This window comes from Elephantulus edwardii, unplaced genomic scaffold, assembly GCF_000299155.1.
Source record: "Elephantulus edwardii isolate Elephantulus edwardi_28Jun2011 unplaced genomic scaffold, EleEdw1.0 scaffold00332, whole genome shotgun sequence".
NCBI lineage: Eukaryota > Metazoa > Chordata > Mammalia > Macroscelidea > Macroscelididae > Elephantulus > Elephantulus edwardii.
The window spans coordinates 2,267,461-2,295,264 of record NW_006400082.1 but is presented as its reverse complement, the minus strand read 5'-3'; the positions used below and the strand labels follow the sequence as shown (position 1 = coordinate 2,295,264).

The following is a 27,804-nucleotide window of genomic DNA, read 5'->3' as shown; positions in this document are numbered from 1 at the left end:
TAAAAAGAACAAATCAGTGGTGGCACTTAAAGAAAAGAAGAAAGTATTACCTTCGAAGGCCTTGGATGGTGCACACAGTTAAGACACTTTGCTGTTTATCCAAAAGACTGCTCACTGAAAGCCACGGAAGAAAGGCCTGGTGAGGTGACTTCCACTGAAATCCATGGAGCCAGGTTCTACTGAGACACTCTTGGGCTGCCATGAGGCAGAGTTGATATGCTGGCAGATCACTTCCTCTCACACTTAATGCTTTTGAGCTAAACTGACAGCTAAGCCTCCAGTGAGTTTCCAAGGCTTCAGATCGCAGGAGAAGACATTGCCCATCTTTCTCCCTAAGAAATGCAGGGGGATTCAAACCTATTGAGAGAATATGAACCTTTGGCTGTAGCAGCACAACTTGTGAAATACTCCACGACGGATCCCTGATAGCAATAGTTTTATAAAAAATTATCTCTTATGTCTCTGAGTCTCAGTTATCTGATCTTGAAATTATAGTCATAAACTTTATTTGCAAGGTTAATTATAAATCTTAGATAAGATAATAGACATGAAAAGACCTAGCATAGTTCAAACTTAGTGACCCTCCACTGGGTTTCCAAGGCTGCAGATTGTAAGGAGAGGAGACTGCCTGTCTTTATCCTGAGAGTGATTATAGTTTACCAGACTCTCAATAATAAATGTTCTTATTTTTTCCTTACCCATAGTAGATACCCTGTAAATGGAAATAAGGACCAAATAGCTAAGACTTATCAAAGAATTTTGCTTATGTTATAATTTTTTTCTGATTTACTGAAGAATAACTTTTTCCCCCCTTTGGCTTCTCTTCATTTATTTATCTCCTATGGGAGTGCCTGATTAGAACTTTCTGTATTATTTCCAGTAACTCATAAATTGACCAAGATCAGATGTTTCATGGAAATATCTCTAGCATTTACTTAGAATGCCAACAACAAATGTATTATTAACTGGTAAGATTAAGAAATCTTGAAGAACAAATTCAAACCTCGAGTTGCTATAATCAAGGATGCTTTCGGCAGAATGATAAATAATCCAGGAAGTATTAAAAGAAGATGAAAGAATATACTGAGTCACTGTATCGAAAGGAATTGGAAGACACAAAAGAATTTCATGAAACAACATATGAGCAAGAGCCTATGGTGATGAGAGAAGAAGTTCAGGCTGGTTTGAAGGAAATGGCAAAAAATAAGGCTCCAGGAATAGATGGTATACCAATTGACATATTTCAGTTAACAGATGCTGCCCTGGACGTGCTCACCAAGTTGTGCCAAGAAATCTGGAGAACAACCACTTGGCCAACCGACTGGAAGAGATCTATATTTGTTCCTATCCCAAAGAAAGGTGACCCAACAGAATGTGGAAACTACAGAACAATCTCACTGATTTCACATGCAAGCAAGATTTTACTGAAGATTATCCAAAAACGACTGAAACAGCACATCAACAGAGAACTACCAGAAGTCCAGGCTGGGTTTAGAAAGGGTCGTGGTACTAGAGATATTGTAGCTGATGTTAGATGGATCTTGGCTGAAAGCAGGGAATACCAGAGGAATGTCTATCTGTGTTTCATTGACTATGCAAAGGCATTTGACTGTGTCATAACTTTGATCATAACAAACTATGGCTGACTCTGAGAAGAATGGGAATCCCAGAACACTTGATCGTTCTAATGCGAAACTTATACTTGGACCAGGAGGCAGTCGTCAGAACAGAGAAAGGGAACACTGCATGGTTCAAAATTGGGAAGGGCGTACACCAGGGATGCATCCTATCTCCATACCTTTTCAACCTATATGCAGAACAGATTATCCGGGAGGCTGGGCTCTATGAGGAGAAATGTGGGGTCAAGATTGGTGGACGATTTATCAACAACCTGCGTTATGCGGATGACACAACCCTGCTTGCTGAAACTGAAGAGGACCTGAAGCGCCTGCTGCAGAGTGTCAAGGACTGCAGCCTACAAGATGGATTGAGGCTCAATGTCAAGAAGACAAAGATTAAAAAAAAAAGAAGACAAAGATTCTCACCACTGGACCAATTGGCAGCATCAGGATGGATGGTGAAGAGATTGAGATTGTACACAGCTTTAGTTTGCTTGGCTCCATAGTCAACAGTCTTGGCACCAGCAGCCAGGAAATTAAAAGGCGCATTGCCATGGGAAAGTCTGCTGTTAGGGACCTCTCCAAAGTGCTGAAGAGCAGTGGTGTCTCTCTGGAGACTAAGGTGCATCTGATACAGGCTGTGGTCTTCGCAATCACTTGTTATGCATCAGAGAGTTGGACAATGACCAAGGAGGATAGAAGGAGAATTGATGCCTTTGAGCTGTGGTGCTGGAGAAGAGTTTTTTTTTTTAATTTTTTTTTTTGTGTGTGTGTGTGTGTGCGTGTACTGTCAAATCAGATCTGACTGGTACAGGAGGAGATGGCCCCTCCTTCCCCGGCAGAGCACCTGGTGGATTCGAACCGTGCTCCTCTGGGATTGTATTTGCAGCTTCTTGCCACTAGGCCACCAGAGCTCCCCTTGGAGAAGAGTATTGAGAATACCATGGACTGCTAGGAAAGCAAACAGATTTGTCCTGGAAGGGGTTAAACCGGGTGGCTCCTTGGAGGCAAGGATTCTGAGGCTCCGTCTAACATACTTTGGACATGTTGTGAGGAGAGACCGGTCCTTGGAGAGGGACATCATGCTTGGGAGGGTGGAGGGATGGCGCAGGAGAGGAAGGCCCTCTGTGAGGTGGATTGATTCAGTGACTGGGATAATTGGGATGGGAGTGTCAGAGACGGTGCCATTGGCACAGGACAGAGCGGAGTTTAGGGCTGTTGTACATAGGATCGCTATGAGTCGCAAGCGACTCGACAGCACATAACAACAACAGATTAAGAAAGCATCTCAGTCTATTTACTGATTGTTTATATTCACAGGCAAACTTTAGAAATTTCAAATGAAATTATATTAATGTATTACTCTAACAATGTTTTAAAAATTCATTCTAATGTTGAAGAATAACTTTTATAATTATTGATAGGTATGATTTCACTGGGCATTCTGACTTACACATGGAAGTGGAATCAATCAAGTGTTTCCAAGGAGTTGTATCAATGAGTTTTATGTGTATAGAGTGAACATTGAGAAAGTGTTAAACAAATTTAATTTAAATTAAATTTAAGAAATTTGTTTAACATTTTGAAAGGATACCTGCTAAGCGGAAATCTTGTCAAACTCTGTGCAGAGTCAGGAACAAAACAAAACCTTTTCTGCCATCAGAGATTGAATGTCAGATGGGGGAAGATTGATATTAAACAAAGGTCATTATCTCATAGATGAGATTGTTCTAGATGAGACGGAAACCAGAGCAGGTAAGGCTGATTGGCTGTGTTAGAAATCTCCATTTTATTCTACACTCTGATTCATAATGACCATATGTATAATAAAGTAAAAACCATCCTACCTGATCCTGTGTCATTCTCACAGTCTCTACTGTGTTTAATCTCATTGTTGCCGTCAGTGGGGCAGTTCATCTCATTGAATATCTTCCTGTCCTTCACTGACCCTCTCCTTTTCTAAGCATCATTTCCAGCCCCTCCTTTTAATGTGCCTAAAGTGTGTGAGACGAACTCTGTCTTTGCTTGTAAAGAGCACTCTGGCTGTCCTTGCAAGCCATAATTGCTTATTTCTTTCACAGTCTCTATTCAGTATTCTTTGCCTATACCACCATTCAAAGGCATGGATTCTTCCTTATTCATTGTTCAGCTTTGACAGGCACAGAAAGCAGTAGAGAAACCATGGCTTGGGTCAGGGGCTCCTTGGTCTGTAGATGAATAGTTCTGAAACTGAGGAATACATAATTTCATTTCAGTTGTTGTGAGCACCATTGGCTGGAGTGCAAAGTGACAAGAATGGAAACAGGGAGACCAGTTAGAGCTCTGTTCATGTTAGTCTTTGAGAGGCTTGGTTTGGATGAAGATCATCTCAAATAGTTTTAGACACATTTTAGAATTGACTGCTTAGTGATGAGTGTAATGAAGCTGATTGAGTGGCTGGATGTGGAATAAATGGAGAGAAGCATGTCACACACAATGTCCAGGTTGCTGGCTTCAGTAACTATAGGGGTGGGTAGCATGGTGCTTTCTTCCAAGATGAGGAACCTAGAGAGAGAAGAGCCTCCGGAAGTCTGGGATACGTGAATGAGGATGTGCTTGGGGGATATTTGAAACATAGCAACAAGGCCTTGAAATTGGCCCGGCTGGCCGAAAACCACATTGTGCACTAGATGAAAGGTCTTTGAACCCATGACACACATGTGTAGCAAGCCAAGCCCTTTAAAGTTAAACTTTAAACACTCAACATGACTGATGGGTTAACCATGAAAAGTTGTCCTTTCACCCTCTACTCTTAAATCGTCTGTGGTCCTTTGATCTTTAATCAGGAAGTAAGTTAAGTGATAGAACTTGAGCATCCAGAGCAAGGACCATGGAAACCAGTCCTTTCTAGAGTAGACCATTGTTGTTTGGGATCCTTGTTGATGACCAAGTCTTGTGCCTCTGGATGAACTTCAACCTCTAATTCTTCAAGAAATGTTTTTATCACTCAGTGACTCCCCATGTCCCTTTACTTCATACAAACCCATGTCTTTTTGACTAGTTATGACATCTTTATGACTCTGAATAGTTGTGACATCTTCCCGAGTTTCTCATAAGCTTAAATAGAATCTTTAACATGCTTTTATTTTTATATATCTGTGTGAGAGTTACCATTTTACTTTTTTTTAAAAAATAATCTTTTGACATTTGTCAGTGTAGAATTTGGGTAGAAAAGAGCTCATTTTTGTCTCAAGAGATTTTAGAGGTCCTGTAGTGCCATTTAAAAAGTCCTGCTGGGGCATTAAGTGTTAAACTACTAACTAAAAGGTCAACTGTTTGCATCCACTAGCTGCTTCAAGGGAGAAGGATGGGGCAGTTTCCTCCTGTTAGGATGTACAGTCTTGGAAATCCATTGGCTGGTGGCCATGAGTAGAAATTGCCTTGAGGGTAGTGGGTTTAGTTTTTGGTTTATTGTCATTTTAAATATTGTTTGGTAATTATTTAACCAGACTCTGGTCACACCATTTTTGTTGCCATTAGCTGCTTATTCTGTTGGTGCATTTTTGGACAGACTGGGTGGCACTTATGTTAAGATCTGTAAAATGTGGGCAGGATGGGATGACATTGTATGTGAGTGCAGTTTGAAAGTTTGCCTCCCACTTGAGCAAGCTCTTAGTGTTAGCTATTGTGACAGTCAGTTCCTTGGGGAAACAGTAGCTGTCTTGGCTAAAGGAATCATATACCCTTGATTCAAAGAAACCATCTCAAAGCTGAAGCTCAAGGAGGAAAAGTGCCTTTATCTAGTATGTACCATCTTAATAAACCCACATCAGAGGCCATTCTTGTTTGCTAACTTGGCTGCTTGTTTCTAAAAAGGAAAAGTCATAATAAATGAAGATAATGGTAATTATTTTGAGTTTATATTGTAACTAGAAATACTCTAGTGAAGACACTTAGATAAGAAAAGGGTTTAATTTGCACATCAAAGTGATTTTCAAACTAGCAGAGTATATCTGCCTTGATATTGTGTCTTACCTGTTAACGCTTTCTGGATTGTGTGAACACATTTTGTCCCCAGCTTGTTGACCTACTTATTCACTTAATAAACCTTCTCTATAGCAATTGGAATACAAAATATGTTCAAAGCCTAGTTAGTTTAAAATCTGAATAACTCTGGTTTGTTCCTGTGGTGTTAGCCTAAAAGTTGGCTTCTTTTAGCCATTACAGTTAGCCACCTTGGATCTCCAGGTACCTTAACTACAGACACATGGTCTTGCAAATTATTAACAGCTGTGGGACTGGAATGACAAAGTGCTTCCCACATTAGACTGCAAGACTTGAGGCAAGCAAAGCTTGTGGCAGCAAGACCCTGGTGAGAGTATGAAAGTAAGACCCTGGTAGTAGAGAAGGTAGTGTGGCATTGCTGTGGACAAACAGTGACAAGGTGTGACCCGAGGCTTCTTTCATTTGTTCTGGCCACAGTTAAAGGCTTGGCTGTTTGTGTCAGGTGTTTGAAAGAAAAGCTGACTTATAACTTCTGAGGCAAACCTTGCTGGATGATCTGAATTTGACTGCTGAACTGAAACCAGAGCCTGGATTAAATGAGGAATGGTGCCTTAGGACTATTGGGATAAACTTGGACTTATACTGTGAGATATTCTTTGCCTTCCTCAACTCTCCCACTTACTCTCTAGTAAATCCCATTCTCAGTACCACAGTTGTGAATCTGTGAGTCAGCAATGATTAAATGAACCTCTAGCTGTTGGTGGGATTCTACAGGCGCCATGAGGCTGGGCTGTGGAGTCTATCTACTTTCTACTCTGCGGCAGTGAGGGGCTGTACTATTCGTACTCCCTCTGGCCCTTCCAGAGAGATAGATACTCATGGCCTTGTGCCCCCATTGTCCATTTTCTCCACTTTAGACAGTTATCATTTAATCACAGACCTCAGCAACTGCTATGAATGAAGCCTCTAATTCTGGGCTCATCTTCACTTCAGTTGGCAAAGGAATACACATACCCTGTAGGTGTTACTAAGGAGCCTTGGTAGCACAGTAGGTTGTGTTGGCTGCTTTAAGTGGTCAGCAATTCAAACCCACTAGCTGCTCCCTGGAAGAAATATGAGTTATTCTCCTTCTGTTAACATCCGTAGCCTTGGAAACCCAATGGAAGTTTGTTGTGGGTTGGAATTGACTCAGCAGCAGTGGGTCTGGTTTGGATTTGGGTAGATGTTAAGAGATGGAGAATATCTGAAAGAAGGTTGTAGAGTTATAAAAGAGCAAAGAGGCAAAACTCAAGTTTTAGCTAGAGTTGATATTAATACCATATCATCATACCATATGGCTTTGCTCTATGGCTTGTGGACCAGCAAGCACCATTAGAATCTTGTCCCAATCCCAGACCTGCAGAACCAGGACATGATTTTAACAAGATCCCAAGATGCCTCACTTGGTTAGTAAAGTTCAGTGAGAAACTGTGCTTTAGGCTTGCTGCAGCCATCATGGAAAAAAGATCTGAGAGTAGAAAGGAGTGGGGACCAGATAACTTGGTTAGATTTGTCTCATGTTCTGTGTTTACAAAAGCTTATTTTTAGGTAGATTGTTAGGCCTGTCTCTGCGTTACATCACTGTGAGTTTGAACCTCCAAACTTTTGGTTAACCACTGAGTGTGTTAACCATTTGCACCATCCACAGAATTCTTATAAAGCAGAAACTTGTCAGAGAAAGAAAATGAAAATATTTTCCAGAAAGCTGGACAATGACTAGGGATGATAGAAAGATAATTGATCCCTTTGAGCTGTGGTACTGGCGAAGAGTATTGAATATATACCATGGACAAGGAGGACAAATACGTTCTTCCTGGAGAGAGTGAAACCAGGCTGCTCCTTGAAGGCAAGGACTCTTAAGCTTTCTTTGTCCCTGCAAGGAGGGACCAGTTCTTGGGGAGGGACATCACACTTGGGAGGCTGGAGGAACAGAGATGGATTGATTCAGTACTGGAGTAATGGGGGTAGGTGTGTTGGAGACAGTAAGATTGGCACGAGGTAGAGCAGGGTATAGAGCTGTTATACATAGGGTTGCAAGCAACTCGAACGGCATATAACAACAATAAAGAATGTTAAAGTAGGCCCTATCAAAAGTGAGAAACTGATAAGACCAAGTCTGGAAAGGGATAATATTGTTATACTTACCTATGATAAACCAACTTTCTAATAAAATACTATGAATTATTTAAAAGAGTTTTTCACAGTGCTAAAAGGATAGAATTGTGTATAGGTGATACTGGATTGGCCCCTGCTACTCCCTGGAAAGCAGCTCTGATTTCGCTTTATCTGTAAGTGGATAATGTCCTTTAGAAGAGAATGTTATGAAAAAACTACTAACCTGCTAAGCAGGAGGTAACTAGACATCAAAGACATGTGTCAGGTCTTTTGTTTCCCTAAGATTGTTCAGAAAATGTTTAATATGTTTTCCTTTGAATAGGAAAACACCCCAGGACATTTGTTCTCTTCTGTACATTTCTCAAAGGATTTTAGAGAAGGGGAAAATACCTCCAAACTCTATTCTGTGTATAGCAGAGCTTCTCGGGAAACTGGAGGCATAGTCCATAGGGAATTACACTGTTCCTCTAACGGTGGGGCCTCTCTGGTGTTTTGAATCCACCAGAGGCTTGGCTGGAGAAAGATGGTCAGACTCTGTGAGTCTACAGCAGTCATTCACTGGTAGCAAAGCTAATGGCATACTACACCAGAGAAGTGGCTAATCTGGATAAGTTAATGTTTAGGAAAAACCCTTTTCAGAGTTAGATTTTTCTTAATATATGGTATTTCCATTTCAGTCTTGTCTTTTATATTAATTATATTAATTTAAAAAAGCTTTTCTTTTTTAGACCCAAAACCAAAACCTTCATTTCCTTTAACACCCCACTTAAACAAGAGAATTTGCAAATAATTATAATCTTATTTTAAAAATTATCATAGGACAGCAGAGAAGCTATAGGAGGTATAGAAATTGGATGGAAGGTGATAAAATATAGTGTGTTTTTTCTTTTTCTTAAGATAAATTTATTATTTACATTTATTTTCTCCTGATCTACCACTTTTTTTAAATATTAGAAATATTAAACTATTTTAAAATACTAAAAAATTTTCAAAAACATTGTCATTATTTGAGTCACTTAGGTTTGCTAGTGAATTATTAGGGGGCTCTGGTGGCCTGGTGGTAAGAAGCTACACTGCATTCTCGAAGGCACATGGTTTGAGGCCACTGGCTATTCCATGGGGGAAGATCGGCAGTTTCCTCCTGTGTGATTAGCTGCCTCTGAAAACCCACCAGAGTGTCAGCTATGGGTTGATTCTGCCTCTAGGGTACACAACAGCAACAACAATGAGTTATTGTCACTAAATTCATGTATATAAGGAATGAAGGAATTAAGTTCCAGTTATCATATTATTATATATTATCTTAACATTTATTTCAGAAGCTCTAATCAGTAGGTCACAGGTATAAAATTAACTTATTAATTATATGTGATTCATAGGACAATGATTTGCCTTTTTAGTTCAATCTTCAAATTATCAAAGAGAAAAACAGGAATGACATTTATGTTAATTTGGATAAAAGAACCCTTACAGCTTTCCAGGCATCTCCCGGGACAACTGGCACAAGCGCCGGAAGACCGGGGGCAAGAGAAAGCCCTGCCACAAGAAGCGGAAGTATGCGCTGGGACGCCCGGCTGCCAACACTAAGATTGGCCCCCGACGTATACACACAGTTCATGTGAGAGGAGGCAGCAAGAAGTACCGTGCCCTAAGATTGGATGTGGGGAACTTCTGGGGCTCTGAATGTTGTACTCGCAAAACAAGGATAAATGATGTTGTCTACAACACCTCCAATAATGAACTGGTCCGAACCAAGACCCTAGTGCAGAACTGCATTGTGCTCATTGACAGTACACATGAGTCCCACTATGCGCTACCCCTGGGTTGCAAGAAAGGGGCTAAGCTGACTCCTGAGGAGGAAGAGATTTTAAACAAAAAGCGATCAGAGAACTCAGAAAAAATACGATGAAAGGAAAAAGAATGCAAAAATCAGCAGTCTTCTAGAGGAGCAGTTCCAACAGGGCAAGCTTCTTGCATCTATTGCTTCTCGGCCAGGCCATTGTGGCTGCGCAGATGGTTATGTGCTAGAGGGCAAGGAGCTGGAATTCTGCCTGAGGAAAATCAAGGCACAGAAAGGCAAATAAATCTCCCTCCCATTTTAGCACATGTATTAAAGGTGTTTATTCTAAAAAAAAAAGAGAACCCTTACATATGTGTTTAAATACAGAAATAAATCCAATTTTCTAACTACACACATCAAATATATTACCGTTCAGTTTGTTAGGAATACTTTTTGGTTTGAATTCTTTTATTTTAAAGTTGAGGAAAAGGTCTCATTTTACAGATTTGGATTGAATTACTTTGGTTAATTATTTCCTAACTACTCAGAGTAAAGTGCTAGATTTAAAGACTGTTTAGTCAAGTGCTGCAAAGTTGATTTCTGTTTTATTACTAATGTAAACCTTTGGATTTCCTAGGCTGGGAGAATGATCATCATCCTTTATTTCATTAAGTCTTGCTGTATTTTTAAATTCTTTTCAATAGTCACAGGCTATTAAGAGCAAAATGAAACCCAAACCACTGGTGTCACGTCCTATTCATTGCACCCCTACACTGGGTTTTGAGGTTGTAAACTTCAGCGAGAGGAGACGGCTTTTTTTTTTTGTAAGGGGTGCCTGGTGGCTGCTTAAGAATAAAAGAATAAAATCAAGGGAACTATAAATGTAACAAGTAAAATTAAGCTATTGGCTTTGAATTATTAGCTATTTTAAGGCTGTGTCTCATCATCTTCTTTGTTAGTATAGTCAATTAATTTGTCTTGAAGTTTTAGTTCTTCATTCTGGCAGGGGAAAAACCCTACGTTAATGTCACAGGGTAGGATTTTTTTTTTTCTTTCTTGTTTGATTCCTACCCATTTAAATCCAGTCGATGGCCCTTGTTCACAGTCATTCCTTGCTAATAAATGGAGTTTGGTGACGTTTTCTTTCTGCTCTGTCGCATCTAAGTAGGGAGCTCTGGGGGTGATGTGCTGCGAAGACAAAGGCTTCATGTCTCTGGTGGTTCAGATTCACCAGCAGCTCTGAGGGAGAAAGATGGGAAGTCTCCTCCTATGCACTTTACAGCCTCAGAAACCTGAGGGAAAGTCACCTATGAACCAGAACCACTCCTTTGTCACTGAGTAAGACTTGCAGGTATCACATGGCTCCTGCCTAACCAGATTCAGTGGAGAGGACGTGAGGTGTTTTCACCCATGAGATGGGTAACACCTTTCCCTGTTTGTGGAAGATTGTGTGTACACACAGGCACTATAGTTATTTGAGAACAATGAGCCATTTATTCAGAAAGTCTTAACTTTTCCACGTTGTTTCTTGCCCAGGAGGGAGATAGTTCCTGGGGGAGATAGTTTTGTTGAAAAGGTTAAACCTTTTCTTTTCATTTCACTTATGTTGACTTTTTGTGTGCTCAATTTCTGATTACTGAGCTATCAGGGAAATCATCTTGTTGCTGCTACTTCTAGATTTTGAAATAATGCATTCTTTTTTTCCCCCCCCCCAGCCAGAGTTGATTGTGTGGCATTGTAATAAATGCCAGGATTCTAAAGTAGGCTTTGCTGAATTCTAGTCCTTTCTGTCATTTATTGCTTGTGTACCTGCGGCTAGTCTACAACCCTGTTTGTCATCTTTCTTATTAGCAATAAAGGTAACAGTGGTACCCTGATGTACAGAGTTACTGGCTGTTAATGGAGAGGGACATCATGCTTGGTAGGGTAACGGGACAGCGCAGGAGGGGAAGACCCTCTATGAGGTGGATTGATTCAGTGACTGGGGTACTCTGGATGGGTGTGTCAGAGGTGATGAGATTGGCACAGGATCGAGCAGGGTTTAGGGCTGTTGTACATATGGTCGCTATGAGTCGCAAATGACTTGACGGCAAATAACAACAACATGATTTATGCGCTCTGGTGGCCCAGTGGTGAGAGGCTGTGCAGCTCTTCCAAAAGCCCGTAGTTCAACTCCGCCAGCTGCGTCTCAGAAGAAGGACGGGCAGTCGCCTCTCCTGCAGCTTGTTGCCTCTGAAAACTCACTGGAGATTTGGTTCCAACTCAGCGGCTCATAGCACCACTACCACAGTGGCTTATGACTGTGCATAGATGTCATAATTGCTGTAAATGTGGTGGTGGTGTTGTTGTTATGTACAGTTGAGTTGGAACCAACTCGCAGCTGACCCTCCCGTGGGTTTTCAGAGACAGTTAATCTCTTGGAAGGAGATTGCCCGTCTTTCTTCTTTTGTGCAGCTGTTAGATTCCAGCTATATGTCTTTGGGCTGACAGTGCAACTTAATTACTAAGCCACCAGAGCTCTTGATAAATGTGTTAACTGTTTTTAAAAGTTTTTCCTTTTGAATGCTAGCATATACATCTCAAATAAACATGGGATGAGCACTGTTCTGTTGGCTTGATGAGGCTTCAGCTACTGACATCTAGACGTTTCTGTAACTGGTCACCATGAAGTTTTTCTGTTCATTGCAGGGCCACCAAAAGAACAGACAAGTCTGTCTTGGAGGAGTGCAGCCAGGGTGCTCCTTAGAGGCAAGGATAGTAAAACTTTATCTCACCTACTTTGGACAGACTGTCAGGAGAGGCCAGACCTTGGGGAAAACATCGTGGTTGGAAAGGTAGAGGGTCAGAGAAAGAAGAGAAGACCTTCAACAAGGTGAATTGCCACAGTGACTGTAAATAGGCTTGAGCATATCAGAGATTGTGAGGCCAGTGCAGGAGAGGGAAAGGTTCGGATTTGGTGTTTTTAGGGCTGTTGTGAATCATAGATGGCTCCTTGGCATCTAACAACAACAATACAAGACACCCAAGCTTTACCTCAAGTCTTCTAACAGCTTCCCTTCTTGAGATGCAGCTATTTTGTCATATCTTTGATAGTTCCTTAGCTTCTTTTATACTATCTCTGTCAGTATTTACCACATGTTTCTTGTATTTCTCAGTAAATGTAATGGCAAGAGTTGGATACATTCTTATCTTATAAATCATACATGAGGGAGAAGGTCATGTATTATATTAGCACCAGACTGAGGTTAAAAAACAGTGAAACAGTTTTAGATGTTTCTGTCCAGGAGAATTTCACTTTGTGACTTATGACTTGTTTTCAGGAAGTAAGCACTTTTATTGACTTTGGCTCGGGACCTAACACATGACTCTTCTCGTTCTCTTACAAGGTTTGGTTACTCAAGTTCAGTGTGACTTGACTTATCAACTTCTCCTTTAATGTGGTTCACTGAAGTTTGTCATTAACTCGCCTTTTCTTCTGGTTTTGGAGAGGAGAGAAATGGGGTGCAGAAGGAGTGAGAAACTTAAGAGTCAGACCTTCCTCACATGAACCTTGCTTAGATGAAACCTTGTTCTTTTTGGCTTCATGACAAATGGGTTTTTGGTCAAAGTGGAGGCTGCCAGCCTCCAATCCAGTTCACATGTTAGGAGGCACTGACGAAGTGCATTGTTGCATTTCTTAGTGTGAGAGTTAACAGCCTTGTTCTCCGGATAGCATTGAATAAGAGAAATGAAACTCACTTCTTTGTTCATCAAATTTGGGAAGACAAAAGTGTCCCATGCACGAGTTTCCCTATCTGTGGGACTGAGAGAAACACTGTGGTCGGACACTCATGATACACTTACTGAGAGAACAACTGCTTGGAAGACCTTTTGCTTAGGATGGGGGGATGGGGCATGTTGCTTTAAAGCCGTTCATAAAAAGCTAACTACAGCACGAGGTACTTTATGGAAGGATTTAAAGCCGTAAGAATTTTAGAAGAACACTGGAGCATAAGATGCAGGGTCCATCCAGTTCCATTACGTGGTGGTATTGAGCTTTTAGTAAAGTCACTAGGCATTTCTGCACTTCAGCTTCTAGATCAGCTTGCTTTCTGTGTCTCTTTCATTGCCATCGAATCAGAACTAACTCACAACCAACTCTTCAGTGAATTTTCAGAGACCGTAAATTGCATGAGAAAAGATTGCCCATAATTTTACTGAAGAGAAACCTGTGGATTCATATAAGAAATAATTCTGAAAATGGTGTTTGATGCTAAATAGAACCAGCTGTGTGTGGACGCTGTCATCTGAGGACTTAATAGTCTAAATCTGCCTTGTCCCAAATGGTAGCCTCATATGCTTGGTGAAGACTTGGAGATGTCACTAACTTAAATTGAGATGATTCTTAAATAAAAAATATACACTTGATTTTGAAGTACTAGTCAAAAACAAAAGAACCAACAACCAGTAAACTTATCTTAGCATTTTAATATTGATTATATAGCCATACCTCAAGTAAATGTGTTTCTCTTTATTGAGTTTTGCAGATATTGGCTTGTTGTTTTGTTGGTGTATTTTGTTTAATATTTTTTTTTAAATGAAGGCAATCCTATGTTGAGCAAGTCTGTCAATGCCATTTTTCAGACTTGTGCTCACATTTTATCTCTATCACGTTGTGATCATTCTCAAATTTAAGACTTTCCCCTAATGCTATTGCACATTTAATAGACTGCAGTATAGTGTAAATATAACTTTTATATGCTGTGGGAAATGAAGGCAATTTTGTGACTCACTTTATTACAGTATTTATTTTATTGAGGTAGCTAGAACAGAGCCTGCAGTATCTCTGAAATGTACCGCTGTTTTGAGATGATTTTTTTTCATTGTGATTTAAGTGAAAGTTTGCAAATTATATTGATTTTTCATTTATTCATTCATACACATTCTTTTTAATAATATTAATTAAAATTAATTGCTATACTTGATTGTGTATCATTAATCATGCAGTGGAGCTCTGGTGGCTTTGTGGTGAAGAGTTGCACTGCCAACCTAAAGGTAGGCAGTTTGAATCCTCCAGTAGCTCTGAGGAAGAAGGACAAACAGTCTCCTCCCATCATTTATTAATTTTTACTTCCTCTCCCTCTCTTCTCACCCAAGATAGCCATTCAAGAATGGTTGTGTGTATAAACCTTTCCTTAGCTTTATACGATAGGGGTTTGGTTTTTTTTTTTGGTTATTTTTTTTTTTTTTATTTCATGATCTTTTTGTGTGTACCGTCAAATCAGATCTGACTGGTACAGGAGGAGATTGTTCCTCCTTCTCCAGCAGAGCATCTGGTGGATTTGAACCGTGCACCTCTGAGGCTGTAGTTGCAGCTTCTTGCCACTAGGCCACCAGAGCTCGCCTATACAATAGGGGTTTTAATACAATATTTGTCCTCTTTTGACTGACTGACTTACGCCACTCAGGGTAATTTCCTGTAGATTCATCCTGGGTGAGTCTAGTGAGAGTGTGACTAGCTGAACTTTGAGGCTTCATCCACCTTTGCTTCCTTAGCTGGCAGTTGTATTTCATTTTTTGTCTCTGGAACCGAGCTCAGGGTTCAGGTTCTGGAAAAGATTCAGTGTTTAGGTTACCTGTAGGAAAGGGAGCAATCCTTGTGCCTTACTGGGGATCATGGCTGGGGATGTGTCTGACTTTTTATACTCACCATATTTTCCCCATATTTCACCAAGGCTCATCCACGTTGTGGTGTATTGGAACTTCACTTTTCTTTATGGCTAAATAGTATTTCACTCTATGTTTACATTACACTTGTTTATTCTTTCATGTGCTGTTTTGGGAATGCTTTTGTGTATCACAGGGATGGGGATCACAGCAATGTTTAATGATGTATTTATTAGTACAGTTGTTATTGGGTACCATCAAGTCAGAACTGACCCAGAGCTGACCCTCTGGCAGGTTTTCAGAGGCAGTAAATTGCACAGGAGTTGATTGCCCATCTTTCTCCTGCAGAGCAGGTGGTGGATTCGAATCACATCTCTGCATTAATTGGCAGGGCAGTTCCTTAACATTAAGCCACTGGTATTCCCTTATCAGTACAGTGAGTGAGCTTGAAGTAGAAAGGAACATTACTGATAAGAAAATGACCTCTAAATGCATTAATAAGGATTTGGGGTCAGATGTGGAGAGTGAGAATGACAAGACATAGACACAGTGAGCCAGTGCAGGCCGTGAGGGAGGAGGGCCAGAGATGCCTGTGGGCTTGACCCCAGACAGACTGAGAAGACAGAACAGAAAGGAGGACGCAGAGGAGCTCATTTTACATGTAATCACGGTATGAGATTACGGAGGAGGTAGGACAGTGATTATATGGTAACCACCAGCAGTACAGGACTGAGATGTGCTGAGAGGCCAGGCAGTAGGTGTGACCACTGTCACCGTGGTTCTCTTGTAGCCATACAGCAGGATCACTAGTATGGACATCCAAGCCCAACTCCCCAGAGTAGTGCACTCACCTGTTCTGAGCTGAGTCTGGGTGCTAGTAATGTTTTTAAAGCTCTATGGATTTCCAGATGTTCATCATACTAACTTGGTGTAAGATGGGCTGCAGACAGGAAGAGAGGTGGATTTCCTTGTAGCAGCTTTAAAAGTGTGTTAGTTTCCTGAGGTGACTATAACAATGGCTTTAAACTTGGTGATTAAATGAAGAAATGTGCTTTTGCTTTCCACAGTGACATGATTACAGATCGGGTTACTTTATTCGCTCATAGTCCTGGAGGTGAGAGCCTTAAATCTCTCTGCCCGCGGCCTCTAGGAGAGAATCCGTTACTCTTCCAGCTTCTGGTGGTTCCAGTTGTACCTTGACTTGCAGCTGCTCTCCTCCCTCTGTCCTCTCCTACTTCTGGGTGCATCACCTTCTCTTTCCTTCTTATCTCCTCTGTTTGTTACATGAACATTTGTCCTCAATTTAGGACTCCCCAGGATTATCTCATTTCAGGATCTCAATTACATCTACAAAGATGATTTTTCCAATAGGTTACATCCACAGGCTCTAGGGATGAGGATATGCACCCACTTTCCTCCCTCCCTCCCTCCCTTCCTTCCTTCCTTCCTTTCAAAGATCCTAATTGAAGCTTTTAATCCTTCCCAAAAGGCTGTTGAGGTTCATCATCACTCCTTCATCTAAACCTTTTTGAGTTGACCTATCAGCAAGTAACAGACTCAGCTGAGGAGCTTCTCTGGACCTAGCTTTTGGAAGACTACCATGCACCCCGTTGGTGACATAGTCTGCAGGGGTTTGCACTGCTAACTCAAAGGCCACACACCTCCAACAATTTCCTCCAGTGATTTGATTCCTTGGGCAAAGGAGAGTCTCCTTTTGTATGGTTTATAGTTGTGGAAATCTAGTGGAGGGTTGCTGAGTCAAAACCATCTCAATTGCAGAGAGCTTGAGTTTTGAATTTGATGAAGCCCACTGTAGATCAACCACATAGATATTTTTGGAAAATCTTTTTATGAAGCGAAACTAAGACTAAAAGAGAAAGAAGTAGGAGATTACTTCACAAATAGAAATTATGAATTGAAAATTTCTTACTCCATCTTTCATCTCCCTTTGCTATTCCCACCCCTCTCTAAATACAAAATGTTCCTAGATACATACTCTGTTGTTTATTTTAGAAGTCATCTTTTCTGTATTTATTGGTGAGTCATTGAAAACCTGGCAGGAAAGGACTTGTGAATTTATGGGAAAACAGCAGATTTGTGGAGTTTGCACTTTATTTTGAGGGCTGCTAGGAAGCCGCAGAAAAGTATTCCCCAGGGGATTTTTCATGATTGGATATAGGTTTAGAGAAAAATATTAGTTAATTAGGCAGAAAAGGGATCCTTAATTAAGGAATAAAAAGTATGAGTCAAACAGATACAGCTGGTTTTCTGGAAAACTATTTAAAATCACTTCATTCCTGTTGAGTTCCCTTCCTCCCACATAGACATAATGACTAGGTTGGCTAATAGGTTAAATTTCTTACTGAATGTGATGCAAAAATTTTAGAACTACAATCAAAAAGCACAACCTGGCTGTGAGGCACTGAGAAATACCAGCAGGGAAAGTCCTTGATGAGTTGTATTGCTTTCTCAGGGCTTTGTGGGAAAGGCCTTTAGGGACTCTTCAGCCTTCCTAGTGCATTGTGGGACATTCCATGATGGGCTGTTGGCCTACTCAGTGCATTTTGGGGTCCAATAACTGGCCATCCTCATCCTCAGATCCACCGCAGATCTGTAATTACCGTAACAGCTCTTGTCTGCCTTCCTTATGAAGAAAATAAGGGCTAGATAGCCCTCCATCTCTTCTGGGAGTCTCAGCTTTAGAATCAGTTGGTTTTTTTATTAGGAGGCATTTATCTCAGACAACCAGCTGAGTAGCTGTAAGTTTTCGTCAGTAGTAACAATCTTTCCCTATTAATCTACCAAAAAAAATGTCTGAAAAATAGGTTTTCAGATCAAGTACCTCTAGAAGCATGGAAATGGCCTTGAATACTTGATTGTTCATGTTTACTCATTTTGGAGGGCAGCTCTGTCGTGCTGAGCTTAGTCACCCAGACCGCCTAATTCATGTCATCCATCAGAGGAGACTTGTGACCCTTTTTCTTGTATACTAAAAGGTACTTAAAATCTGCTGCACACAGTCCTTGGGAGAAAGTTTTTTCCACTTAACATTCTCCAGCCAGGTTTATTCCTAGACAGTTTAAGAACCCAGATGGAAATGCTCTAACTCTTGCCTGTGAAGTGGTTCCATGACTGTACATTTATCAAAACTCATCCAACTGTGAAAAACTGAGCTAATCCTTCTGGTACTGTTTATAGTATTTTAGGTAGAACCTGTGTGCATTGAAGCATTGGAAAAGGATTTTATTTTGTCTGGGAGGGTGGAATCCGAAACCAAATGAACAAACGCTGAAGAGAAGTATGTTACAGCTATCTGGTGACTGAGCATACACAAGGCCTCTACTTGTTGTTAGCCGTATTTCTGTGTGAGTTTTGAAGTTTTTATTTGTTACCTGTTAATCTGTATTTTATCTTCCTTCCTTCATCTTGTCATGTTTGTGAACTCTTATTTCAATAGGCTGTTAGGACCATGCAAGGATACATAACTCATTTTCAAAGTCCCGTTTCAGTATTTGCATTTAACTTTCTGAGTTATTCTTACTTTTTAACTAAATTGAAACAAGAAGTGTTCTTATTATTGCATTTTAATAACTACCTTTTAACTTCACTCCCCCTTCTCCTCCACCACATTCTTGCCCTAAGTTTGGTAATTTTCAATCTTTGTGCAGAACACATTCACCTAGGGAACTTTAAAAGTGCTATTGATATCCTAGCCCTGCCTCTAGGTGCTAATTCAGATGGACCAGTAAAAAAAAGAAGAAGAAAAAGAAATAAAAAAAGGAAAAGAAAAAACACAACTCCAAATGTTTTGTTCCATGGGATAGAGACCTAGTAATCTGTTCCCATCAAGATTACAGCCGAGAAAACCCTGTAACTTCCCTTTGGGTAGTTCCAGCTTCATGTGACTTGAGGTCACAATGAGTTGGTGCTGTTCCCTAGTACTTAACAACAGCGGTCCATCTCTGTAGACAGAGTAAGTTTACGAAACATACTAGTTTTTCATTCTATCATTCATACACATTTTGTTTTATAACATTGTAGTAATTAGATAGCATTATTTTCATCGTTCATACACATTTCAGAACATTAATTGCAGTGGATTACTCTAATTCATCCCATCTGATCAAGATACTGTATATATTGCCTTTCTTTTTACCCCCACCCCAGCCCCGGTAACTTATGCACAATTCATTCTGTGTGTAAATATTTCCTTAGCTTTTTACAGTGTTGTTGGGTGCCATCAAGTTGGAACTGACTCACAGCTGACCCTCCAGCGGATTTTCAGAGGCAGTAAATCACACAGGAGGAGATAGCTCACTCTTCTCCCATGGAGCAGCCGGTGGATTTGAACTGTGTGCTTTTGGGATTACAGAACAGCTTCTTACCACTAGGCCATCAGAACTCCCTACTTTTTACAGTAGTGCTCTGCTACCATAATAGACCTTTTGTGTATAGACAGAGCTCTTGAAGCAGCACACCTCAGGAGTGGCCAGTTTGCTTCCAGGACAGTCTCTGTTGGGCCGTGTTTGCCGTCATTAGAGTTACAAGGCAGAGTGGCTTTTTTTCTCTTGCCAGAGTGCACCACCTCAAGATTTATGTCCTTAATTTCAGGGATTGGTGCAACCACAGATTGACCTTGGCGTAAGTGTCCTTGAATCAGAGTGCCACCCCATGCTGTATGTGTCTGTGGGCCCAACCTTTCTATGCTTCTGTTTAATCCTCCAGGCTTGAGTAACCTGACCTGCTATCTGCACTGGTTGAACTTGAACTAACTTATAAATTTTCTTTCCTTTCCACTGAAGAAGTGAACACATGCCTTCTGAAACTTGGTTTGACACTTGCAGAATTTGACCATAATACAATTATTTCTACAAATAATGGTTTATTTCCAAATAAAAAACCCTGCAAATGTTGCTAGATTCTCAGTTTTAGAGTTGGTGTTGAGGGGCCTAAGGTGGGGAGAAAGAGATCAAAAGAAGTGCCTGTGTGGTTGTGGTGGGAAGGGACTCTTGAAATACTCAGCTCAAGATTGTTCTCAAGGAAATCTGTGATCTGAATGAAGAGTGGTTAATATTTACCGCAAGGTAGTGTCAGGTTGGTTGCTCTGAGTGGTGCAAATGGTTAAGTACTTGCCTGTTAACTGAAAGGTTGGCAGTTTGAACCTACCCAAAGACTCTTGGGAAGAAAGGCCTAGAAGTACTCATGAAACCTGTGTGGTATACAGATTTACTCCTCAGCACATGGAGTCACTGTGGATTGGGTCTGTTTGCAAGTAGCCGTATTGGTGCGGTTTAATAGTTAACTGCTTGCCTTCACAGTGTGTAGCTCAATACAAGTTCAGAAAATACTGGAAAACTTATTAGAAAGCCTTGGCTTTAGATAGCTGTGCATTTGGCAAAGCAAATGGAAAAAGGTCAAGTCTTACTGACTCTCCACTTTACCTCCGTTGTTATTTAACCCCTCCCTTTTTCCTTTCCCATGCTTGAAATACCAGCACTCCCACTTAAATCCAATTAGGATTAAATTCACAACTTTTGTACCCTATAGGACTAGACCATCTAGTTCAGGAACAATATAGTCCTTTTTATGCAGCTTGAATACACCATTAGCAATTCTAAAAGCTATAGATAACATTTAAAATAGTATTTAAGAAGTTTAAGTACTAAAAAGCTTAATCATAAATTCTATCACTAGAGTGGCTGCTTTTTTATTTTATTTTAAATTGATATTAATGAAAGCTTACAGAGACTTTGGATTTCCATTCATTCATTGTTGCACTTTTCTCCCTGCCCACCCCTCCCCCCAATTCACTTTTCTTTTTGAAAAGTAAAAGAAAAAATTATTTCATTGTTATTCAATCCCTCCCCCCAAGTCTACTCCACCGTGCTACCTTCATTCTGAACTGCTGCCAAAATATCCAATCATATATCCCTTTTAAACAGTTCTCTCCCTCATCTGTTTCCATACAGTATACATTATCCCATCTTTTCCAGTCTTCCCCCAATCCCTATGTCAGACCTCTTTTGTAACAGTGGCATTGTGCCGTATTTGTCTTTTTGTGACTGAGATATTTCACTTAGCATAATGTCCTCCATGGTCATCCATTTTATGTAATATTTCTTGAGTTCCTTGTTTTTCAGTGTAGAGTGGCTGCTTTTAATTTGTTTGCATTACTGGACAGATTAGAGATTATGTGACTTGAATAGCAGTTCTTAGCTGTTTCCTGGCTATTGTCTGGGACTCTTGAGTTCTAACTTTCTTTAGTTATTTTGATCTTTCTTTTTATATTATTATTGTTTATTGTTTTAAATAATCGGGATGGGAGTGTCAGACAGTGAGATTGGCACAGGACAGAGCAGAGTTTAGGGCTGTTGTACATAGGGTCGCTATGAGTCGCAAGCGACTCGACGGCACATAACAACAACAACGTTGTTTTAAAGAAAGCAAACCAGGCATTTTTATCTAGAAAGAAAAATTATTTTAGGCAGAGACATTAACACAGTTCCTTCTTTGGCCAGTGTGAAGTATGTAACAGAAAATTAAAAAGCAAAAACAAACCCAGAACGTAATTCTTCCAGGATGATGGGATTGTTGCTTATTCCCACCCCCAACCACCATCCCATCACACTCTTGTAAAATCAGTGGGGAAGTGCTAATAACATTCGTAGCTGTTGAAAATCCTCATGATGCCAGATTTGCTATGTATGGCATTAGTATGTCTTAGGGAGAAGTCAGTGGTGGTGGTAGAAAAGCATTTCTTTCTCTCAGCTAAAGCTTGCTATTAATACTATGTTTCTAGAAGCTTCTTGATCATCCATCCTCTCCTGTCTCATTGCAGAAGTGACACACAGCTGACCATCCGTTGGGCTTCCAGTGCTGTAGAGGAGATTGACCTTATTTTACCTATAGAGCAACTGCTGGTGGATTCAAACTGCCAGTGAGGTGTAACCTTTGGTTAGGGGGGATGGCATGGGGACCCCCCAAAAAAGACTATCCCACAGAGTTCATCCTTCCCCTCAGGGTACACAAGAGAAGGAAGCATACTTAGCATTGGGCCTGCTAGTTCTGCAGATTTGGCCTGAAACTGATAATTAGGTTAGCCAACTCACAATTGCTCTATTATAGGTGTGTTAAAGGGAAGAAATGTTCTTTAGCTGCTGAATTCCAGAGCAAGGACTCCTTGCCAGCACTGTAACTTTGTAACCTGAACGGAAATAGTTCTCAGGCTGTCTATCCCCAAATGAAGAAGGAAACCTTGGTAACAGTTAATTTACCTTCTGGCTCTTTGACCTTCAGAATTGCTGCAGGATACATACCTACCTAAGCAACTCCTGCCGGGCTTGACAGGGGACAGACCCTTTTTGCTCCCTCTCAGATCACTTAGGGACCTCTGGTGGTGTAGTGGTTAGGGAGTTGTACTGTTAAGCCAGCAGTGGCTTCTCTCTGGCAGTTCAAATTCACCAGTGGTTCCATAGGAGAAAGATGGACAGTGTCCCTCTGTGCGATTCACATCCTCTGGAAATCCACTAGGGGTAAGTCTGAGTCTCAGATCACATAGGGTGCTGTAGTGTCGTAGTCTGTGGGAAGTTGTGCTGCTCGCCCACAGTCCTCACCTGTTTGAGTCCATTACTGGCCCCTCAGGACAAAGTGCAATCACTCTCTTCCCATGTGAGCTACAGCTTGTAAGCCTGCTGGAGGGTCGGCTGTAAGTCAGTTTTGGCCAAACAGCAGTGATGTGACAGATCCCTGAAGATTATCCAAAAATGACTGGAACAGTACATCAACAGAGAATTGCCAGAAGTCCAGGCTGGGTTTAGAAGGGGTCGTGGTACTAGGGATATTGTAGCTAATGGTAGATGGATCTTAGCTGAAAGCAGGGAATACCAGAGGAATGTCTATCTGTGTTTTATTGACTATGCAAAGGCATTTGACTGTGTGGATCATAACAAACTGTGGCTGAGTCTGGATCATAACAAACTGTGGCTGACTCTGAGAAGAATGAGAATCCCAGAACACTTTATCGTGCTAATGAGAAACCTATGCTTGGACCAAGAGGCAGTCATTAGAACAGAGCAGGGAAACACTGCATGGTTCAGAATTGGGAAGGGTGTACGCCAGGGATGTGTCCTGTCTCCATACCTTTTCAACCTGTATGCAGAACAGATTATCCAGGAGGCTGGGCTTTATGAGGAGAAATGTGGGGTCAAGATCAGTAGAAGACCTATCAACAATCTGCGTTATGCAGATGATACAGCCGTGCTTGCTGAAACTGAGGAGGACCTGAAGCGGTTGCTGCAGAGGGTCAAGGACTGCAGCCTCCAATATGGATTGAGGCTCAATGTCAAGAAGACAAAGATTTTCACCACTGGGCATTGGCAGCATCAGGATGGATGGTGAAGAGATTGAGATTGAGATTGTTCACAGCTTCAATTTACTTGGCTCCACAGTCAACGCTCTCGGCACCAGCAGCCAGGAAATTAGAAGACGTACTGCCATAGGAAAGTCTGCTGTTAGGGACCTCTCTAAAGTACTGAAGAGAAATGGTGTCTCTTTGGAAGCTGAGGTGCATCTGATACAGGCCATGGTCTTTGCTATCACTTGTTATGCTTCAGAGAGTTGGACAGTGACCAAGGAGTATAGAAGAATTGATGCCTTTGAGCTGTGGTGCTGAGAAGAGTATTGAGGGTACCACTGCTAGGTACTGCTAGGAAAACAAACAGATTCATCCTGGAAAGGGTCAAACCGGGCTGCTCCTTGGCAGCAAGGATTCTGAGGCTCCGTCTAACATACTCTGGACATGTTGCAAGGAGAGACAGGTCCTTGGAGAGGAACGTCATGCTTTTTAGGGTGGAGGGACAGCGCAGAAGGGGAAGACCCTCTATGAGGTTGATTGATTCAGTGACTGGGGTAGTCGGGATGGGTGTATCAGAGATGGTGTGATTGGCACAGGACAGAGCAGAGTTTAGGGCTGTTGTATATAGGATCACTGTGAGTCGCAAGCGACTCGATGGCACATAACAACAACAAGAAGTGGCTTAGTGGTATGGAGTTGTGCTGCCAACCCCAAGATGGACAGTCTCCCCTCCTGCTGCTTACACCCTCTGAAGACCGGCTGGAGGGTCAGCTTCATGTCGGTTCTGACTCAGTGACACATACCAGCAAGGTAGTTTTTGAAGGATGCCTTTAGAGAGATGTAAAGTATGATCGCCCAGGGAAGAGGATCCCGATAATTCCCTGGAGGACCTGAATGGTCTCAGGCACCATTCTGAATTTGTGCATTGCCCTCCGTTGGGAATAAACTCCCTCCCTGCTGCCTGCACCTCTCACACATAGTACAACTTCTTCTTGCACAACAAGGAAGCTAAGGGACTCCAAAGCTTGAGGAAGAAGAGGTTTGAACGGTCTGAATAGTTTTGTAGCTGGCTTCTGAAGGCCATTCTCTGGTCCACGGAAGCACACCCAGCCTTGCCGTTTACCTGTAACCTGTGCCATCGTGTGTTGTGGCCATTGTAGTTTCCAGCTCCTGATTGAGCCCACGTGTTCAGAGTAGAACTGATGTGTAGGTTTTTCAAAGCTGTGATCTTTTGCTAGCGGCTCCCCAAGGCTGACTTCCCAGGCGTCTCTGGATGGATTTGAACTGGCAGCCTTTTGGTTAGTGGTCAAGCATTTAACCATTTGCACCACCCCAGGGACTCTGACTTTGAGGTGTAGTTTTTCTAATGGTCTAATGGGAGTCGGGAGAAGACAGTGACACAGCTGTACAGATGTTTCCTTTGTTTAGGGGTCTAACACCCCAAGGTTTCCCCTCCTTTGTTCTCTTCCTTCTTCTCTTTTCCTCCATTTACTGCTCAGTGAAAGGTGTGCAGCTTAATGTGAAGGAACAGAGTGTAAATGAAGCTTTGTATGTAAATGAGACTCTTTCATACAAACAAGCAACAACTTCTATGTTGTTGTGTACCATAGAGTTGGAACTGACCCATAGCTGACCCTCTGGTGGGTTTTCAGAGCCAGTTAACTGCACAGGAGATTTCCTGTTCTCCCTCTGAGCTGCTGGTGGCCTTGAACCGTGTGCCATTGGGATAGCAGTGCAGCATCTTGCCACTAGGCCACCAGAATTCCACAACCTCTATAGGAAGGAGAAAATCATACAGGAGAATAATCAGTTGCTTATTTACTCAGCATGTTTATTGACCACTTAGGCTGTACCAGGCATGGTGGAAGGTAGACCAGGGTGAAGAGGACACACTTGGTCTCTTCCTGGCAGGGAGGGAGAACGAGCTGAAAAATCATCACCAAAACATTGAGTTGTTCCGAAGTATAAAGTAAGCAAGCACACAAAAGCAGAGGCAAGAAAGAACAGAGGCTCAGGAACCCTAATCTGGAAGGGCTTCTTGGGAGAACTGAGTGGAGCAAAAGTGCTAAAAGATTGGCTGTCTTCTGGTTCAGAATGGGATGAGCTACAGAGATTTATACACATTTTCCAAACTGTATTTGTGTTGTGTCCTGCCAGAAATTTAGGAGTGATTTCATCTTTGAAATGAGGGAGAAAATGAAAAACAGAACATCTCAGCTCAGCTGTTCCATTTGTACTGTTCGTCGGCTCCATGTCTTGGTTCTGAACTGGCAGATGGTGACAGCAGTTGGACCTCTAGATTGAAGCTCTCTGTGTTTGAAGTGGTCTCTCTGCCTCTGGTGGTCTCTCTGTTAATGGCTCTAAGGACTTTTTTCCACCCCATAGGGTTGCCATCCTGATCAGGTCCTGAGGGTGGGGGAGAGGAAGGATGATGGAAAGACAGAGGGTGGGGTTTGAGGGAGGCTTGTGGAACTCATTGATTAGCTGGCCCTGCCACAGCCATGATCATGAGGGAGGTGGAGCTGACCTTTGTCTAGTCCTCGAGGGCAAACCTCAAACTTCACACCGTGCTGAGGAGCCCTTTTTGTTGTTGTGTGGCATCGAATTGGAACTAAGGTGTAGCTGACCCTCCAGCTGGGTTTTAGAGGCAGGAAATCTCACAGAAGGAGCTGGTGTGCCTTTGGGATTGCAGCACCGCTTCTTACCATCAGGCCACCAGAGCTCCCTTATAAGCCGCCTGTGGTTCCGCCAAGGAGTTGAAGCCCAGAAGTGTGAGCTGCCCCATCCGAGCTTGGCTGACCAGCTTGCTGGAGCAGGTCAGGGACCCAGGATAGCAGCCAGCCAGCTGTCTGTGCTTAGGTTTCAGAATCCTGTGCTGGATACGTAGTGCCTTCCCACTTGATTGAAGGTAGAATTGGCAAGTTTTCTGTGGTTTGTGTGCTTTGAAAGAGTAGAGGAGTATTTCTTCTTGTGAGTGTGTTATGTTTAGTGTTAGTTTTGAGCTTCTCTGAGCAGTTTGGCGCCTCCTGATCCTGGTGGCCAGTCTAGGAGGCCTATGACAGTGTATTGAGCAGTAGGGCCTACAGACCAAGCACCTGGCCTGGGGTCCTCAGCTGTTTTCTAACTAGATGGGGTGAGCTTGGGCAAGTCATCGATTCCCCCCCCTCTTCCCGGATATAATTGTCTTTGTTTCACCCAGCTCCACCAACACCTAGGGAGCGCTGGTGGCCTAGTGGGTAAGGAGTTGGACTGTCAACTTGAAGTCAAGCAGTTCAAACCCACTAGCTGCTGCAGGGGAGAAAAATGAGCAGACCATTCCCACTCCCATTCCCATGCCCATCCCCACTGGACCATAGACTTGACAGTATGTAACCAACAGCAGCAGCAACAGTGGGTTTTATGATTTCATCTGCCTCTTTGGCAGAGTTCCTCTGTAGCAGTGATTGGTGGGTACATGGAAACGGCTAATCAGGTGTTTTTCTTTTCTTCTCCCCTCTAGGGAGGGAACAGTTCCATGGACTGGGCTCCATGTACTGCCGAGGCGCTGCTGCGGTCATCCTCACCTATGATGTCAACCACCTGCAGAGTCTCGTAGAGCTAGAGGACCGGTTCCTGGGCCTCACAGACACAGCCAGCACCGACTGCCTGTTTGCCATTGTGGGAAACAAAGTGGACCTCACTGAGGAGGGGGCTGCAGAGGACCAAGGAGGGGAGGAGGGCGGCTCTGGGGAGGCTGCCAGCAGCTGTGTCTCCTGCAAGGGCCCCAGGCAGGTCAGGCTGGAGGATGCAGTGGCCCTTTATAAAAAGATCCTCAAGTACAAAATGCTGGATGAGAAGGACGTGCCAGCCGCTGAAAAGATGTGCTTCGAGACCAGCGCCAAAACCGGTTACAACGTGGATCACCTCTTTGAAACTTTGTTTGAAATGGTTGTGCCAGTCATTTTACGACAGAGAGCCGAGGGTCCTCCCCAGACTGTGGACATAAGCAATTATAAGCCGCCAAAACAGACAAAGTCTGGTTGCTGTGCTTGACTTCCGGGGATGTTCCTGATTTCCAGTTTGCACACTGGTCACCTAGAGGGTTGTGCAATGTTTGAAGGAAGCCTAGAAAAACAAAGATGTTATGAAACAGTATTTGGAGCAAAAGATCCGAATGGAAATACCAGCTATTCAGTAAGTGAAGATTAATATACCAGGAGCTCCTCAGTCTACACCTGGTGTGTCAGGAGATAAATAATCATCCGTGAAATCCAGTCTGCAGAAGAAGA

General features: G+C 42.2%; 1 protein-coding gene and 1 pseudogene across 1 annotated transcript in view; both read left to right on the top strand.

Moving 5' to 3' along the window:
• RAB20 (RAB20, member RAS oncogene family) overlaps positions 1-27,568 on the top strand; it is a 51,248-nt gene extending 23,680 nt beyond the window's left edge. Inside the window, exon 2 of the mRNA XM_006901563.1 lies at positions 27,036-27,568. Within this exon, the coding sequence (XP_006901625.1) occupies positions 27,036-27,568 (533 nt within the window). The remainder of the gene's footprint in view (positions 1-27,035) is intronic.
• LOC102869312 lies at positions 6,383-9,841 on the top strand (annotated as a pseudogene).
• Positions 27,569-27,804: the final 236 nt, after the last annotated feature.